General features: G+C 39.2%; 1 protein-coding gene across 4 annotated transcripts in view; it reads right to left on the reverse strand.

The window, feature by feature from the left end:
• Nucleotides 1-1,147: 1,147 nt before the first annotated feature.
• LOC130921011 (mucin-2-like) overlaps nucleotides 1,148-19,331 on the reverse strand; it is a 35,051-nt gene continuing 16,867 nt past the window's right edge. For 3 of the 4 annotated variants that reach the window (XM_057844607.1, XM_057844605.1, XM_057844606.1), the window contains 2 exons: nucleotides 8,106-8,166; nucleotides 1,151-2,545 (listed from right to left, as the gene is read on the reverse strand). In XM_057844607.1, the coding sequence (XP_057700590.1) occupies nucleotides 2,479-2,545; nucleotides 8,106-8,166 (128 nt within the window). In that variant the 3' untranslated portion in view covers nucleotides 1,151-2,478. Of the gene's footprint in view, nucleotides 2,546-8,105; nucleotides 8,167-19,331 lie in introns of all 4 variants that reach the window. The other variant, XM_057844608.1, reaches the window with a different exon arrangement.

Raw genomic sequence — 19,331 nt, forward strand, 5'->3', positions numbered from 1 at the left:
TCATACATCTTGCATTGGTAGGAGCATAGCTAGGCTATTTTAGTTGCTACTATGGTTGATTATTTTCAGGAATGTTTTTTTTTTTTTTTTTTTGGGAAACATGCATTTATTATCAATCAATATGGAATGAATTTATGTACCCATAAAGAACATCTTATTTTGTTACGCTAACTAATGCTCCTCATTTGAAATTATTCCTAATAGATTAACAGCAAATAAACACTGAAAAAAATAGTCCTACTGCAAATATATACTATCCAGTGATTGATTAATAGTGAATTTGACATCATCCCACTCCTACCCTCTAAATTACTGCAGCTGAGGTGACACAGGTATACCACACAGTAAAACGTAGCCAGCGAGAGCTTCAATAGTGCTGACTGTGGACAAAGGCTCAATCAGAAGATTTTTATGTGATTCCAAAATGGTGAAGAAAATGACTTTGGGGAGAACAAAGCAAGAGGCACTGTCGAAACAAGTCCTGGGTCCAAAGGCAGTGGGTGATGTGCTCAAGATCTTAACGTCACCCATCCCATTCTTAAATGTTTCCCCTTGCTTTCCAGTACTTCAGTCCAGAGTCTGGGCTCACCAACAAAATGTTGGACTTCATAGAGAATGCAGATGAGTCAGCTGCTGGAATTGTTGCTCTCCTGGAACATTCCCTTACGAAATTTGGCTTGTCAATGGATCACGTGACCGGATTCAGTGCAGACAACACAAATGTTAATTACGATATTCACAACTTCGTTTTCACTAACCTGCAGAAAAGAAAAAAAACAATCTGCTGCAAGGAAACTGCCATGCCCACACAGTTTTCTCATTTAAAAATACATACATTTCTATGCATTTTAGGAGTTTTGGGGATGACCCGTTTGTCGCCAGTAAGGCTTTGGGTGCGAGGGGGGCGTCCCTTGTTGCTATTTCTGAAAGGTGGCAACCCTAACTAACGCTGAGGGTCTCTGTAATGTCGGGTGAAAGTTTGGCGAGGCTCCCTTAAGCCGCTCCGGACCTCTGCTGTCTGATATCAAATTCTAGTATGCTCCAACTTCGTTAATATATTTATAATAATTTTATAAATTGTGATTTATTGACCTGTTTTGCACATGCACCAATCGGTTGAAATAAAACAAGAAATAGAATCATGTTGTCCAAATGTTTTATTGCGATCAATATCTGCAATAAAAAAAAAAAGACTATTTTTGTTTATATGTAGATACCTTGTAGTATTTCCTCGTAACAATAAAATCCGTGTCAGCCCTTCTGCATTCGGCAACTGTAAATATTATTTGTAATTTCACCTCATTTTGGTCAGTCAGGTGGCCGGCGTATCAATCCACACCTCACGTCAACACAGGCTGACAGGTTGTTATAATTTGGTCCACGAATGATCAACAAAGTGATTACAACAAACATACAATCTTTTAGATGGATCCTTTGGGGTTAAAGCACATCCTACTTTTTGTCTGCTGTTGGTTTTGATTTAAGGCTGTTCAAAACATTCCACTTCCAAGCATATATATAGGCGCTTCCAGGAGTCTACACAACCAAGCACAGTTCAAAAAGTCCCGGAGTCTAATCTACGTCATGCTGAATCTATTTTTAGAGATTCCGTGGGTTCCTCTGGCTTGATTTGGCAGTTTAAACTTTGTCTACTCCAACCGCAATTCATGGTGTTCTGTCTAAACTGGAAGTCCATAGCAGAAAATGTCAAAGATGGCGGCGCCCATGTTTCGCTTAGGAAACTTGTGTATACTTTTCAAAACTGGCACAGTAGCAGCAAGTCGACACTGTTTTATCTAATAGTTCTGTGTCTCCATCTGTCCTTAAATTGAACGAGCATGAGTCACGAACAAAGAGTCTGCACTGCCCTCTACTAGCAAATTCCTAACCCACAGCAGGATGCCCTCTAGTCTACTGGCTACTAATTCCACAATTAATTAGGTTTAAAGCACATCGTTAACTTATTGTCTGCAGCTGGTTTCGATTTAAGGCATATGGCAAGGTAGAGCCACACTGGTGCTTTAAAGCTGGACTCTGTTCAAAACATTCCACGTCCAACCGTATTTAGGCGCTTCCAGGAGTTCATGCACAGCATAGAAAGGTCTCGAGGTCTCATCTACGTTGTGCTGAATCCATTTTTGGAGTTTTCATGGGTTCCTCTGGTTTGATTTTGCAGTTTTTGTCAACACAGTGCTTATTTCAATCATGTTGTTCTGTCTAAACCGGAAGTTCGGAGCAGAAATTTTCCAAGATGGCGCCGCCCATATTTCACTCAGAAAACCTGTCTATAAAAAATGATCCAAATTACTTGCAAATGTTCATGTTGTTAATATACCTTGTATATGCCCAACAAAAATCACTACCTCTGAGTATTGGCTGTGCATTTTTAATGAAGATGGGAAAAAGAAAAAGAGCTGATTTTTTTTTTAAAACAAGTTAAATATGTGCATTTTGGTGTCGTTTGATGCTTGTTTGAGTTCAGTCACATTTTTCAAAGAGATTGGTGGCTTCAAAACACTCCCTGGTGGCACCCCGGATGATTTCCCTGTTGGTTGGATAACAAAAAAAAAAAAAATCAAGAGCAGATAGATCACATAGACAAAAGTATTGAGGCACAGCTCTATTTGAGTTTTGAGAGCCAATGAAAAACTTGCGATGATGAGCGTGCAATCATCTGGCTCTTTTTTTTTATCCTACAGGTGTAAATTAAAATTAGTTTGTCACTAGTAGAGGTCCAATCCATTTCAACTGGGATGCTCATTCCCAGCCAGCAGTCCTAGTTCAAATAGATTAAATATCTATCACTGTCAACGGTAGCAAATGAGTTGAAGAAAAAAAAAAAAAAAAAAGGCTGGGCAAGTGAACTAGTTAACTCTTAGTCAATAAAAAAGATATCAGATTTCATTATTTTAATCTTGCATATACAGTGGGGCAAATAAGTATTTAGTCAACTACTAATTGTGCATGTTCTCCCAGTTGAAAATATTAGAGAGGCCTGTAATTGTCAACATGGGTAAACCTCAACCATGAGAGACAGAATATGGGAAAAAAATCACATTGTTTGATTTTTAAAGAATTTATTTTCAAATCACGGTGGAAAATAAGTATTTGGTCAATACCAAAAATTAATATCAATACTTTGTTATGTACCCTTTGTTGGCAATAACGGAGGCCAAACGTTTTCTGTAACTCTTCACAAGCTTTTCACACACTGTTGCTGGTATTTTGGCCCATTCCTGCATGCAGATCTCCTCTAGAGCAGTGATGTTTTGGGGCTGTCGTTGGGCAACACGGACTTTCAACTCCCTCTGCAGATTTTCTGTCGGGTTGAGACCTGGAGACTGGCTAGGCCACTCCAGGACCTTGAAATGCTTCTTACGAAGCCACTCCTTTGTTGCCCTGGCTGTGTGTTTGGGATCATTGTCATGCTGAAAGACCCAGCCAGGTCTCATCTTCAATGCCCTTGCTGATGGAGGGAGATTTTCACTCAAAATCTCTTGATACATGGCCCCAATCATGCTTTCCTTTACACAGATCAGTCATCCTGGTCCCTTTGTAGAAAAACAGCCCCCAAAGCATGATGTTTACAGCTCCATGCTTCACAGTGGGTATGGTGCAATTCAGTATTCTTTTTTCACCAAACGAGAGAACCTGTGTTTCTACCAAAAAGTTCTATTTTGGTTTCATCTGACCATAACACATTCTCCCAGTTCTCTTCTGGATCATCCAAATTCTCTCTAGCGAACCGCAGACGGGCCTGGACGTGTACTTTCATCAGCAGGGGGACACGTTTGGCAGTGCAGGATTTGAGTCCCTGGCGGCGCATTGTGTTAGTTGTGATAGTAGTCTTTGTTACTGTGGTCCCAGCTCTCTGTAGGTCATTCACTAGGTCCCCCCGTGTGGTTCTGGGATTTTTGCTCACCGTTCTTGTTATCATTTTGACGCCAGGGGGTGAGGAGGGAGTTGAAAGTCCGTGTTGCCCAATGACACCCCCAAAACATTACTGCTCTAGAGGAGATATGCATTGAGGAATAGGCCAAAATACCAGCAACAGTGTGTGAAAAGCTTGTGAAGAGTTACAGAAAATGTTTGGCCTCCGTTATTGTCAACAAAGGGTACATAACAAAGTATTAAGATGAACTTTTGGTATATACCAAATACTTATTTTCCACCATGATTTGCAAATAAATTCTTTATAAATCAAACAATGTGATTTTCTGTTTTTTTCCCCCACATTCTGTCTTTCATGGTTGAGGTTTACCCATGTTGACAATTACAGGCCTCTTTAATATTTTCAAGTTGGAGAACTTGCACAATTAGTGGTTGACTAAATACTTATTTGCCCCACTGTATAGAACTACTGCACATATTGGTATATATGCTACCTCGCTATGAGTAGCATTACAAGTACATTATGACTTTATTTACACGAGGGAATACACCTGTTAACTGATAGGACAGGCAGTGGACATCAGTACACTGCAAATATATAATGTCTTAATCAGACTATTTTTCTTAAATCTAGTCAAATCATTTTCTCTTGTTTTGAGTGTGAAAGACTTGTTAACAGATTAATGAGTCAGATTTCCACTTTAAGTAAATATTACAATTTCTTCTTTTTAAATCCATACATCTAAAATTGGGTAATTATTCACCTAAATCAAGACAATTTTGCTTTCAAAAAATGTTTTGAACAATATCTGTTCTGGAATTAAGAACATTTCCGACAAACAAGCTTTTTTTTTAAGATTAAATATACTAATTTATTGCTCAAAATAAGTCTGTTAAGATTATTTTCAGCTAGCTATTTTTTTATTTCAAGAAATCTGAGTAAAATTTACTTGAAGCACTGGCAGATAATTTCACTCATTTCTAGTAGATTTACACTGACTGATCAATCAGCCTATCGTGCATGTCTTTGGGATGTGTAGAAAAGTACCCGCAGGAAACCTACGCAGACACTGGGAGAACATGCAAACTCCACGCAGGACTGCCGCAGCCCAGGACTGAACCCTTGTCCTCGGAACTGTAAGGCTAACCACTCTCCCACTGCGCTTTATGTGAATGTTTAGTTTGTTTTTAACACCAGTTTTCATGAACTCTGATGTCATGTTATCGGATTTGTGAAAAAAATTAAAAATGCCAACAATGTCCATTTTTAAACTACTTTAATTTGTCATTTTTGCTTGCATCTGCAAACAGACAGATTCTTCATTTTGTGTGGTTGACTGGAACAAATTTCAATACTGTAATTTGATTTAAACTCACCCCTCTTCAGAGAGTCGGTGTGTTGATGTGCCAATACTTTTGTCTTTATAAAATGTACATATTTACAGTCATAACTACTGCACTGGTATGAAAAAGTATCTGAACCTTTTGGAATTTCTCACATTTCTGCATAAAATCACCATCAAATGTGATCTGATCTTTGTCAAAAGCACACAGATGAAAAAACAGTGATGCTTTAACTTAAACCACACAAACATTTAACATTTGATAAGTTTTCATATTTTTATGAGCATAGAATGCAAACAATGACAGAAGGGGAAAAATAAGTAAGTGAACCATCACATTTAATATTTTGTGGCCCTCCTTTGGCAGCAATAACTTCAACCAGATGCTTCCTGTAGCTGCAGATCAGTCTGGCACATAGATCAGGACTAATCTTGGCCCATTCTTCTCTACAAAACTGCTGTAGTTCAGTCAGATTCCCAGGATGTCTGGCATGAATCGCTGTCTATAGGTCATGCCAAAGCATCTCAATGGGGTTCAAGTCTGGATTTTGACTTGGCCACTCTAGAACTTCTTCTGAAACCATTCTGAAGTTGATTTACTTCTGTGTTTTGGATCATTGTCTTGTTGTAGCATGTATCCACTTTTTACCTTCAACTGTCTGATATCCTGGTAAACTTTTGAATGCATTCTTCCATTAATGATTGCAAGTTGTCCAGGCCCTGAGGAAGCAAAACAGCCGCATATCATGATGCTCCCTCCACCATGCTTCACGGTGGGGATGAGGTGCTGATGTCGGTGAGCTGTTCCATTTTTCCTCCACACGTGATGTTGTGTAGTCCCAAAAAAATTCAACTTTGGTTTCATCAGTCCACAAAATATTTTGCCAAAACTTCAGTGGAGTGTCCAAGTGCCTTTTTGCAAACATTAAACGAGCAACAATGTTTTTTTTTTAGACATCAGTTGTTTCCTCCATGGAGTCCTCCCATGAACACCATTCTTGGCTATAGTTTTACATATAGTTGATGTGTGCACATAGATATTGGACTGTGCCAGTGATTTCTGTAAGTCTTTAGCAGACACTCTAGGTTTCTTTTTGTTTTTTTTTAACCTCTCTGAGTATTCTGCGCTGAAATCTTGGCTTCATCTTTTGTGTGCGGCCACTCCTTGGGAGAGAAGCAACAGGGCCAAACTCTCTCCATTTGCAGACAACTTCTCTGACTGTCGACATCCAGACTTTTAGAGATGGTTTTGTATCCTTTCCCAGCTTCATACAAATCAACAATCCTTGATCGCAGGTCTTCAGACAGCTCTTTTGACCAAGCCATGATGCACATAAGACAATTCTTCTCATCAAGACAATTCTTACCAGTTGTGTGTTTTATAGAGGGCAGGGCAGCTTTAAACCACTGACCAGTGATTGAGCACACCCCTGACTTAAATTGTTTGGTAAAAAATGTGTCACAATTGCTCTTTAAAGCCTGAGTTATACTCCCGCGTTGCGGTGACGGCGTAGCGACTACGGCGTCATTCGACATTCGATAGTTCTGCAGTGAGGGAACGCGTTGCTCTGTAATTCACCGCCAAGCCACTAGAGGGACGTGGCGTTATGTTTGTACGGTTTTGGGGCATGCTTGTTTACTTCCGCTAGTCGGAGAAAAATAAACAATGCAAGATGGAACTCTTGAAAGTAAATATTCTGCTCATCAACACTGAATAAATATGGAACATACAAATGTTGACGGGCAGGCGACGCAGAAGACGGTTTTGAGGCGGTCTGGCCGACTTTTGATGCCGCATAGAGAGTTTTAGACTCGGGTGGAGAGAGCTAGCTGTGGCGGCTAGCTTCAAACTGGCGTCGAGCACTGCGTTCAAGGTCTGCAAAGCCCTCCAGCCTGATTTGTTTGCCGTGTCCTACAACCAGCCAGTGGGAAGCCATAGCAGATTTCTGGCGTCTAGGGAACTTCCCAAACTGCGTTGGGAGGCTTGATTTTAAGGTTATCATAAAAAGCACCGAGGCACTCTCAATCAGTGATGATGTATTGTGTGTGTGAACTGTCTGTTATTGAAAATTAAAGATCAAAACAACTCTTTTGACACCAAATCTGTGCTTTATTCTTCATATACTTGAAACATATGTACACAGTAAATGATGAAGTGCACCAACCAAAAATACGACATAAAGTGATAAAAAAGTTGGCAGTTTTTGGCTGACTGGGTCACCGCTTCGTGTGGCCACTCGATTCCGACCACCCACGTCTCGGTGGTTCTTCCATTTATTTATTTTTTCGATCGCCGACCTTGCCATTTGGCAATCACAATAATAATTTCTTGACGAGACTTGCTCTTCGATGATACTCCCGTCGGCTTGGTCCATTTTTGCGTGTAGAAAACAATGTTTGATTCTATTGTACAATGGCGGTGTTTTCGCGGTAAACCGGAAACAACAGTCTGAGCGGACCAATCACAGTCCGTTTTCGCTACGTCATACGCGTCTACGCGACGCGAAGGTTACAAAAATCGAGAGGTGCGCGTCAGGCTACGGCGTAGGGTCGTAACTCGATTCTTCCTTGACGGCGTAGGTCTGACGCGGAAGTATAACTCAGGCTTAAGTCTCCTTAGGCAGAGGGTTCACTTACTTATCTTTCCCCTTTCTGTCATTGTTTGCATATGATTCTCATTAAAATATGACAACCTATAAATGTTTGGATGATTTTGGTTAAAGCAGAGACTGTTTTTCCATCCGTGTGATTTTGACAAAGATCAGATCACATTTGATGGTGATTTTATGCAGAAATGTGAGAAATTCCAAAAGGTTCAGTTGCATTATCATACCACTGTATTTGTCATGAGTTGACATGTCGATCACTTACACCCAAAAGTGACTGTTCACAAAGCAGTTGACGTCATCCGTGATGTCGTCATCGATGAACGCTTGAAAAGGAAAAACAGCTCGTTATATACAAAAAAAGCACATTGATACATAGTTAATCCCTATTGATTGACCATATATCATCTTTTGTGAACTCACTAACTCGCAAAATTTTCAGTTAAAAAAAAAAAAATAACAACGGGTTTATCGAAAAATTCACCTATTGGTACCTTATCCGGGGCCCAAAAGCTTGGCTTCTTATCAGACATGCTAATAGAGGAGTAGTTAACGTCACTAGCCGGCTGATAAACAGCAAGCTTGACAGCAGACAACAACGTGATAATGGAAGATTCTAGTAGAGATCACTCGTAAACCTGACAAGATGTTGTAAAAAATAGAAACTACTGGAGATAAGGTATAATAAATGACCACGTAACGATAAAAACATCCCGTCTAACGAGTTTTTTACACTGGACCAAATAACATAATAAAATGTCAATGAACATACAGTACATTTCCATGTTTGAGCTCTGAAGAATTGTTAAATTTGTTGTTTTCATTGGACCTTTGACCATGCAATTCTGTCTATTTTTACTGTTTAGGCGATTAACCTTCTTTTTGTTGTCTTTTCGTAGTCTTGCTAAATACCTTTCTACTCACTTTCTGGCTTGTACTTGTATTCTTGTCAAGTAAAAGCACTTTTCATTAAAGATTTGTGAAGATTAGCAGGAGGGCCAAGCTGTGAATATCTTATTATATCAATTTACATATTACAAAATTTTTAAAGTTCGTAAAAGTATGTACAAAAGTTCAGAGATATTACCAATATCTATTGTTTTGTTTTACAATGTAACATCTTCATTGGCGAAGGCGTCACTGTAGCAGCCGTTGGTGATCATTTGCGGTAACTCATAAAAGTCTAGATTATGTGATTTATGTTGTGACAAGCAAACCTCCGTTGCACAAGGGAATCAATTATTGTCGGTTGTAAATGAGCAGCATCAAACCATAGGCGTAGGACGGTAGGGACATAACACTGCCAACTTTTCAGGATGCTCAACTTTTAAGTAGGGCTGTCAAAATTAATTAATTTTTTAAAGTAATCACGTTAAAGTATTTAACGCAATTAACGCATAGCGGAATGACCCACTCAAGCATTGCCGCGAACACACGACAATGGCGCCGTTTGAAGTATATTGAGAGCGAAGGGCAGAGACAAGCAAGTGGAGTGGACGCAGGTGTTACCGGCACCCGCCAAGGGGGCCGCTGTTATTTTCAATGTGACCGGCATTGCCAGATTGAGCAGTGAGGAAGAAAGTGGTCGAGCGAGAGAGTAGAGAGTGTGCGCAGTTAGCGCAGGCTCAAGTGCTGTGTCCCCCACATGCTTTTGTTTTGTTAATAAAAGTACCCACAAACAGCCATCCAACGCCTCTCGGTGTTTATATATACGCCGCCGTCTTCCTCAGGAGGAAATCGGACGAACCGAGCCAATCGACGACAACGAACCAACATGAATCTCCGGTCCATAGCACCACCAATTACCAAGAAGGGCGAATTGGTAACGCAGGCATTTATTAGAGCCGCGCTATTTAACGGAATAAGCGGCGGCATTTCTTCCACAACTGTTATAACGATTGTGGCAAGCGACATGGGAGAGAATACCTGGAGATGATCTCTTTCTGAATACCATGTATTGTACTCAACGCAGAGAAGATTTACCATTTGCAGCAACCACTGTGACTCATGGTTGCTCAAAATCCCATCATGCATTTGGGCAGTTAAGAACATTTATGTCGCTACAGTATCATTTAGTGAAAGCACAACAAAAATAATATTCTTATCTCTCAAAAATAAAATAATGTTCACAAAAAGAAAAGCGCTCAATGCAAAGAGATCTGGCATTCCCAATCAAAATAGCTTTGCAAAATAATACTCTATTCAAACATTAAGTTTAGCTCAACAAATACACTAGATGGCAATATCAAAATTACTATAACTTGTACTCACATTTATCTTTTATGAATTACACGTCTTTCTATCCGTGGATCCCTTTCACAGAAAGAATGTTAATGTTAATGCCGTCTTGTGGATTTATTGTTACAATAAACAAATACAGTACTTATGTACACTATGTTGAATGTATATATCCGTCTTGTCTTATCTTTCCATTCCAACAATAATTTACAGAAAAATATGGCATATTTTAGAGATGGTTTGAATTGCGATTATTTAATTTTTAAGCTGTGATTAACTCGATTAAATTTTTTAACCGTTTGACAGCCGTACTTTTAAGCAACCTTATTTATTTAAGTTCAGTTATGTAAGTAATTTTTTGTAATTTCGTTTTCCTAAATACTGTAAGGATAGTATTGACCAACCCATTATTAAGTGAATTATTTTCATTATGTTAAGACCAGTGTTTTCGGTAACACTGTAATTTGATTATTTTCTTTCAGTAATGAGTAATCTAACGCATTATTTTTCCAAACCGGTAATCTTATCAAAGTTAGTTTCCTTAGTGTCTGTGCATTACTATTTTGTTATTGCCGATAATGTATGTAGAATGACGAATATTGTTGTCATATACGAAAAGCCTTATGATTAGAAAAATGCTTGAAAGGTTCCCGGTATGTGTTTCCATGGTAACCACTCACAGCTACTTCCTGTTTTGGTCTCAAGTCACACGCAGCGTGGGCCAAGCTGCCAGTTCGTGTGCACATTCGATCCGAGTGTTGAGATGTGTGAGGGAATGTTGATCTGTGTACATCTACGAATGAATGTGAGTATTTTTCATTTATTCTGGAGCGTATCAGCGACAGTTTGGACCCCTTACATGTGGGGCCGTTTCGTAGCTTTCGTTGCAACGACAGGCAGTCATCGCTCCAAGTTGGCAAGCATTGTTTACATCAGGGTTGCCCAATCCTGGTCCTCGAGAGCCCCTATCCAGCTTGTTTTCTGTGTCTCCCCTCCTTTAACACACCTGAATCAAATGATCAGCTCATCAGCTAGCATTGCAGCAGCCTGATAACGATCCTGATTAGTTGATTCAGGTGTGTTAGAGGGAGACATGGAAAACAAGCTGGATAGGGGCTCTCGAGGACCAGGATTGAGCACCCCTGGTTTACATCATATTCGTGTTGCACATTTATGCCGTGAGGTGACGTGTTCGTTTAGCATCTTTGGGATGTGTTGTAAGTCCGATCGAGTGTAAAGTGCTTAGTTGCCGACACGTTTTGTGGCCAAATTGACCGCTTGTGTACGGCGTACATCCGGGTTGTGCGCGTGCACCGTGCGCCCGCCCCCACCTTTTTTTTTATTGCACTGTGCAATTCATTTGTGTGTTGTTGACTATTGTGCAGTCAATTTGCATTATTTTACAATGACACTGATATGCTGTTAACCATAACTTGAAATTCAGAATTTTTGACATTAGGCTTAATCTTCGAGTTAGTGGGGTTTAATTAGTCGGTTGAGTTGATTTCAACAAATTCCATGCAGTTTGTCAGTTGTTAGTTTCAGGGCTTTAAAGGTACTAAGCCAGCGCGAGTCAGTGGTGGTTGAAATCAACTCCATCGACTAATGTAGCCTTATGTGAAAAATTCAGATCTTCCCCTTTAATTAAATTAAATTATCGGTAAGTCAATTACATGCGATGACATTTTTCTGTTGTCATTCTTTTATTGAGGTGGCATAGGAAGAAAAATTGGTAAAAAGGAACTGATAAATTACTTTTAAAGTAACTTAGTTACTTTGATAATTAAGTAATCAACTAAATAACTAGAATACATTTTTCAGGCGTACTCACTAATTAAATTACTCTTTCAAGTAATACATGGCAACACTGGTTAAGGCTTACATTTATCTCTTTTCACTTACTGAGTCTGCTGTGGGTGTTCTGCCAAAATCTTCTACATCGGTGAAACGTCTACATGAGTCGAATATTGACACCCAAAGTACAACCGTGCGCTTTCAACTTGTTTTGTTTGGATCCATATAGGCAGAACGTACTAAAAAAATGCCTTAAGAAAATACATAAATGTAGTTATATCAAATAAGGACGGTTTAAATATGCTACGTGACTAATGTGGTCACTGCTTCAAAGCTAACACAAAAATCACAATGGTTAAAAAAGTATGAGAGGGTAATACATGCAAAAAGTATTTTTCAGGCAATGAAAAGGTACTAAAAAACAAAAGAAAAACATAAATAGTGAGTATTCACCGCTTCTAACCGATGTGCGCACGTGTGCGGATGCTTGCGCAAGCGCGCTGAGCATTGTGTAGCACATTTCGCCGCGTAGTAAGGAATTGCCAAACACCGGTCCATTTTTTTCCCTCAAATGCATGTTTGATTAGCTGATGACTTTTATTTAAAATGTATTTATTTGTTTTCCAAATTATTTATTTTAAAATACTTTATTTGGAGCCTTTACGCAGACATTTTTCAGATAATCGTACATTAATCACAGCCGAGGTAAAAAGTATGTATGTGAGTATGTTAATATAATTTGTGTTCAAATATTGCAATTTTAATTTGCTAATAATGTCCTGACATTAATTCTGGAAGTTTTCAAAATGTTTCTTTAGTAGTTTTCGAAAACAAAGGTTTGAATCAAACGGTGTATCACCTGCCCAATACATATGAAACAGTATAAGTCAATACAGATTTATTTTGCATTGATCATTTAGCCTATCAATTAATTAGGTTCATAGTAGGGCTGTCAAACGATTAAAAATTTTAATCGAGTTAATTACAGCTTAAAAATTAATTAATCGTAAATAATCGCAATTCAAATCAACTATAAAATATGCCATATTTTTCTGTAAATTATTGTTGGAATGGAAAGATAAGACACAAGACGGATATATACATTCAACATACGGTACATAAGTGCTGTATTTGTTTATTATAACAATAAATATACAAGATGGCATTAACATTATTAACATTCTGTTAAAGCGATCCGTGGATAGAAACACTTGTAGTTCTTAAAAGATAAATGTTAGTACAAGTTATAGAAATTTTATATTAAAACCCCTCTTAATGTTTTCATTTTAATAAAATTTGTAAAATTTTCACTCAAAAAATAAACTAGTAGCCCGCCATTGTTGATGTCAATAATTACACAATGCTCATGGGTGCTGAAGCCCATAAAATCAGTCGCACCCAAGCGCCAGCAGAGACAAAACTCCAAAAAACACAAGTAACAAGTGGACATTGCACTGTGCTGTCATTTTAATCTGTTTGAGCGGGGCATGTGCGTTAATTGCGTCAAATATTTTTCAATTATTTCCTGCTTTATTTTGTAGGTCTTTCCCTCCTTGTTTCAGAGCACTTGCCCTGCCTCATGTCCTCCCTAATCACCAATTGCTACGAACGCTATTTTTAGACCATGACGTCGCCATCGTAACGCGGAAGTGGGTCATTATAGACACGCGCTCGGATACAATCCATGTTATTTCTGCTTGTTATCTCCGGTAATCTTTCAAAAAAAAATAAAAAAGAACGTGCCGATCAAACACTGCTGCTATGGAATTTGTAGAAACGACTCTAGACATTACGACATGTGAAGGATGTTTTCTTCACTCGTTTCTCGAAAAACTCGGAAGAAAAAAATGTGAAGAATGGATCAACTTGCGCAGACGTCCAAAAGACCAGTTTAACGCCAGCAAGGTGGAGCCATTCATATTTAATATGCAGTAAACATTTTGGCCATGGTCCTTCAGAGGACAAAGAGGTAAGCCATTTTGATATTTTTACTTATTTTTCAATGTGATGTTTTTCTGTGCTGCTTCAGTCTGACAATGAATGACCTGAAATTTAAAAAAAAAATCTTTCTGTTGTAAAAAACAAAACTTTTTATTAAGGGGGAAGTGTAAATAAATTATAGAATTTGTTATGAATGAAAAAATTAAAAGTGTTCGTTGACTGGCACTGGGTAGCATTTGCAATCGCTACACAATAATAGCAATGTAAATTACCCCCAAGAACGGCCAGAGACGTAAGATAACCAGAGGATATAATATATAAGAAAGTCAGGGCATATTGTGGTAAAGGATAGATTGTTGAAACAGTAGGATGTCATTGTCAGTGGCATAAGGCAATGCACACAAGAAAAAGGTGTCGATAAAAAAGCTAACTCTGGATCAAGTCGGCTCTTTTTCCCGTCTTTTTCAGCCCTCAACACTCAAGTCATCTCTTTAACTAAACATTTGTTTGTTCTTCCATATCTTTACCAGTGAATTTGGCACCAGGGACATCATTTTCGGACATAATTGGTAGGTTTAGGTCAGTAAACATCTGATTCGTACACTATTTCCATGCATTTACTATTAAGGACAAACGGGAGATTGACCCGCCTAGCAAAAATTGCTAACGTCATGAATATTAATGAGCAAAAGTGACGTGTTGCTTGCGGTACGCCATTGTTTCTACCTGTTCCCCATTACCTTCTGTGTGTGTATATATAATCAGTCTCCCCTTTGTTTTGTGCCAAACTGTAATCGTCCGCAGATGTGTCACCCAAGCCAACCTTTTGTCCACAGCCTAAGAAATGAATCTGACCCTGAATAGTATGTAAGCCTTTTTGTTTGCTACTTTGTGTTTCGGATAACGTTTTTGCCTTCCTTGATTAAGTGAATTTTTGTTTAAGAACCTGCCTAGTTAGTTTTTACCTGAAGTGAGAAATTTTGAAATACAGTAATTTTTTTTTTTAACCAAGAAAACTCTGCGTTTCAGTCCTGCCTTGTCCAGTCTTGACACAATCAGACTCAAGTTTGCCGTTCTATGATCATGCCAGCATGTCAATCACATGGCGTCTTTATAGCACCGTAAAAAAGTAAGTATTTGACATAGAGCGATTCCATCTCCCAGGTTTTAGTTGTTACTAGGGGTGTAACGGTACACAAAAATCTCGGTTCGGTACGTACCTTGGTTTTGAGATCACGGTTCGGTTCATTTTCGGTACAGTAAGAAAACAAAATGCAAAATATAAATGTGCTAGTTGTTTATTACACACCCTTGTGCTTTCAACAATGCGAACATTAGCCTATACAAAGCTAGGATTCTGCTCAAAAAGTAACGGGTATTTATGGATAATCCAACAACAATTTGCCTTTCAGACCCTGCGTATCGGTCAGCTTTCTTTCTGAAAGAAAGAAGAAAAAAGAAGTCCTGCGCTAAAAAGAAAAGCAATCCCAATGACAAAATTTTAACATGTATTTTACAAATGAAATGCCGCAATGAATCATTTTTAATTTCTTATGAACGTTTTTCAAAAGCTTTATTGGTGGATTTTCTCAAGTTCAAGGGCCACACAGAAATGAATAAATTTAATTGTGTAAGCAGGATCTGTGTATTATTCTTATTATTTATTTACAGGTGTTTTAGCTTGTTTCAATTTATTTTATTTAAATGGGCTATTATTTATTTTATTATGTTTTTATATTTTACAAATGTGATGTAGTATTCATTTATATTGTATATTTTATGTTGTATAACTTTAGTTCCTATGTGAATATTAGTTCCTACTTGTTTTGTTGTGGTAGGAGGGTTTTGTATTGAACACGGGGCCGTGTTGGTTATTATTATAGCAGAGAAGACAGTAGTAAATCAACAAAGACAAGTCACCTGTGCCCCAATCGACCACTCAAGAGATCTGATGGACTCAAAAAGTGGGTTACGATTGCATATTAGTTTGAAAATCGACTGGATCCACCGTATTTTTACACGAGTGACTTCCGGTCTGCCCGATCCTAGCTACCGGTAGTAGTATTGACGCAGGAGGGTCGCGTCTCGCGTCAAATAATAAACTCTGCCATTCTATTCGCGTGCATCGTGTCGAGTCGCTTCTGGGACGCATCTAACACGCGGCCGCACTGCAACTGGTATGCATTGGCTGATTGACTTTAACACCCGCGTTTCATTGCGTTTTCGCGGCGGCCATGTGTCGCGCCTTTGACTTTTCTGGGTTATACTGTCCTACCGTGTTGGTCCTCATTATAGTAGAGAAGACGGAGTAAATATAATCTACACAAAGAAACTGTAACCCGATCGACTCACAGCCTCGAAAAGTAAGGGTTACATTATGTCAAAAACTCGTTCGGTACGCCACCGTTCCGAACCGAGCACCACGTACCGAAACGGTTCAATACAAATACATGTACCGTAGCATTAGCTTAGTTGTTACCGATTGATAACAGAAAACCGGAGATATGATCCTTTTAATTTCACAATAGGACCTTTTGAAGGAACTATTCAAATCATTAACTATTTTCTCCACTGGAGAGCACTCATGTTCTTTGGATGAATGACGGTTCAGTTCTGTAAAAAAAAAAAATCTCTCGCCGGAATTAAATGATTTTTTTGGGGGGGGGGCTTAATGTGCTTATATAATGGGTTATAGTCAGGGGTGCACATAAGTGGTCCGCATGCGCGCATGCGTACTGGACGTAGACAAATGCGCTGGCCCTCAACGGCTTCCATACGCTTTTGCGTACCGATGGCTGACCAGTGTATTTGCGGCGGACACGAGAAAATAACTTCTCAAAATTTTGAAGAGGCAGGCCACACTGAGTAATTACTTTAGTGATGGGACGAAATGAGCCGAGGTTCCGAAGCTTGTGTCGAGTAATGGGAGGGGGGTTTCCACGAAGCTTGTAGCGAGGCGCGCTTCATTTCGGCAAAACCCGGAAATGATGACGTGGGAAGCCTTGCCGGCGGCCGGCGGCCGGCTGAATCTCGTGAGTGCTTCGGAAGTGATCCAACGTTTGGCGCACATTGCAAAAACAGGACAGACTACGGTATAGACCCTACTCACCTACGTCACAAAATGGGCGTGTCGCTGTTTCTGGCCGCCATATTGTACCTCTTTTTCAGACCTATTCTCATTGTTTTCAATTAGTCGAGCAAGTTATAGAGCAATTCATGGAAGCCCCGGTGTTATCTGACGCTGTAAACTCATTGGATCCGTTGCATAAAAGGCGTTACGTGGAAAAGCTTCAGTTTATCCATTCGCCAGATCCGTATTTGATGCCTAAATCGATGTTTTTCGACACGCTGGCTTCGCCTGACATCTGATATCCTGATATTTACAACTATCTTGTCCACACAAAATCAGCCTATTCTCACGAAAGTTTGAAAAACTTTAAGAGCTTGGAGGCTTATAAATGCTATGTTGCTGGTTGGGTGAAACAGGTCCTCGTACACGAAAATTCGGCAGGAATCTTGTGCTCGGAAGGTGAGTTACGAAATTTTCAATTCAAAATCTTTTGTTCTTGCTAACATCCACTGTCAAGTCTAATGTATTTCATGTCATTTGTCAATGGAGCTAGGGCTTTTAATGTTTATATGGATTAGCGATAGCACTCTCACTATATACATATATAATACGTAATAAATATGAAGTGCGATAGCACTACTCCAGATTGTCCTTAGTTGAATTTATTTTTTGGCTTTTGACCTCAATAGTGAAATTGTAAATTAATTGTATGACAACTGTCTGATTATCCCCTTATAATTATATATTTTCAGGTAGTTCATTCACAACGTCTGAGTGTATGTTGTCGGCGATTAGCCTAGCAATGATCTTAATTGTGGTTGTCAGCTCAAAACCCTCTAAATATATATTAAATGCATCTTACCAGATATAAAATGACTACTAAATAATCTGTGGTAGTCGTTTGGAGCCCAGTTTTCTCGTCGAATTGCAGCAGTCAATCTCGGTCTCCTCTTCGGGTCTCTTGGAATACGGTAAAAATTCAAGTCTCTCCGTCTATCTTCTCTGTTTTTGCAACCGACCGCCACACACGACTTCACCATTTTGATTATTAATGTTAACGAGCAGAAAAACACGCCATAATAGGAGGAATTTACGAAGCGCTAATGCATTAACATGACTAGTATCCGGACAACATGGCGCGGGGGCGTGGCTGTGACGTCACGTGAGTAGGGTCTATAAATTGGTTGCAAAACGCAATGGCGATCGCCTGTTATCTCACATTTTGTGGATTTCGGGCTCCTGTACTTGTTACATCTGTGCGCAACAGTGCAACCAGTGCAATCTTTTTTCGAGCCTTGTCCTTTGCTTGTGATGGAACCTGCGCGAAAAGCGCGATCCTCCCCTGTATGGGAACATTTTGATTTGATTGCTTTCAATAAGGTAAGGGAGAAAAACTACTTTAATATAAATGTGAGTGTGTGTGTGTACCTATCTGAACCAAACATCAACAGAATGAACAATCCATTAGTGTACTGGGAGGCACAAAAGAATACCTACCCAAATTTATATAAACTGGCACTCACATTTCTCTGCACCCCAGCTTCATCTGTGTCTTGTGAAAGAATATTTTCTAAAGCTGGTGAAATATTTTCCCAAAAAAAAAGAAACTGTTTAAAGCCAGCCACTGTGGGAAAGCTATTATTTCTAAATAAAAATGAATAACAAATTACCCTTAGCACTTGTTATATTTTGTTCACATACTAAATTACTAACACAAGCACATTCATATCTTTTGTCTTAAGCAAATAGCCATTGAATTCTTAACAGTGTTGACCTCTTGGGCTTCTAGACCACTTGATGGCGCCATAGGGTAAATGAAGCACCATGAAGCTTTGCTACATGTGCAAACCAATTGGCTGCAAAGCTTCATTGCTTCATGAGGCTTCATTTGGCCATCACTAAATTACTTCCGTGTTCCCCCACCCCCGTCAAAAGACAGACAGACGACAGAGACGTCACCGGAGCTACCGAAAAAAAGGACTTTTGCTGAAAAGTGGCTACAGGAGGTACCATGGCTAGAAGCAAATGATGCTCGCACGGAAATGCGGTACAAAATGTGCCGTGAGAATCCCAATGTCGCCGATAAGAGCAGCGCATTTTATGTAGGGTCAAAGAATTTCAGCCATCCAAACTTTGAAAAGCACGAAAAAAACAGAGAGCATGTGGCAATTAAGCAAACTATCGATATCAAACAGGACCCCACTCGCCCTATGGACAAGTGGCGGAATAAAGGTAATGAACAGCGACATGCACTGACAAACGTGTTTTTGCTCGCATTTTACAAAGCTAAACATGCACGTTCAATGAGGTCTTATGAGGAGGATATCCCACTTTTAAAAAGGCTTGGAGTTAATGTGGGAGCCGCATAATGCCCTTTATTTTGAATTGGTGCTTCTTATTTCTTTACATTTCACTTTAAAGTAATGGCAATTTTGTTGTGCCAGTTGA

The sequence above is a fragment of the Corythoichthys intestinalis genome, chromosome 8, assembly GCF_030265065.1.
Source record: "Corythoichthys intestinalis isolate RoL2023-P3 chromosome 8, ASM3026506v1, whole genome shotgun sequence".
NCBI lineage: Eukaryota > Metazoa > Chordata > Actinopteri > Syngnathiformes > Syngnathidae > Corythoichthys > Corythoichthys intestinalis.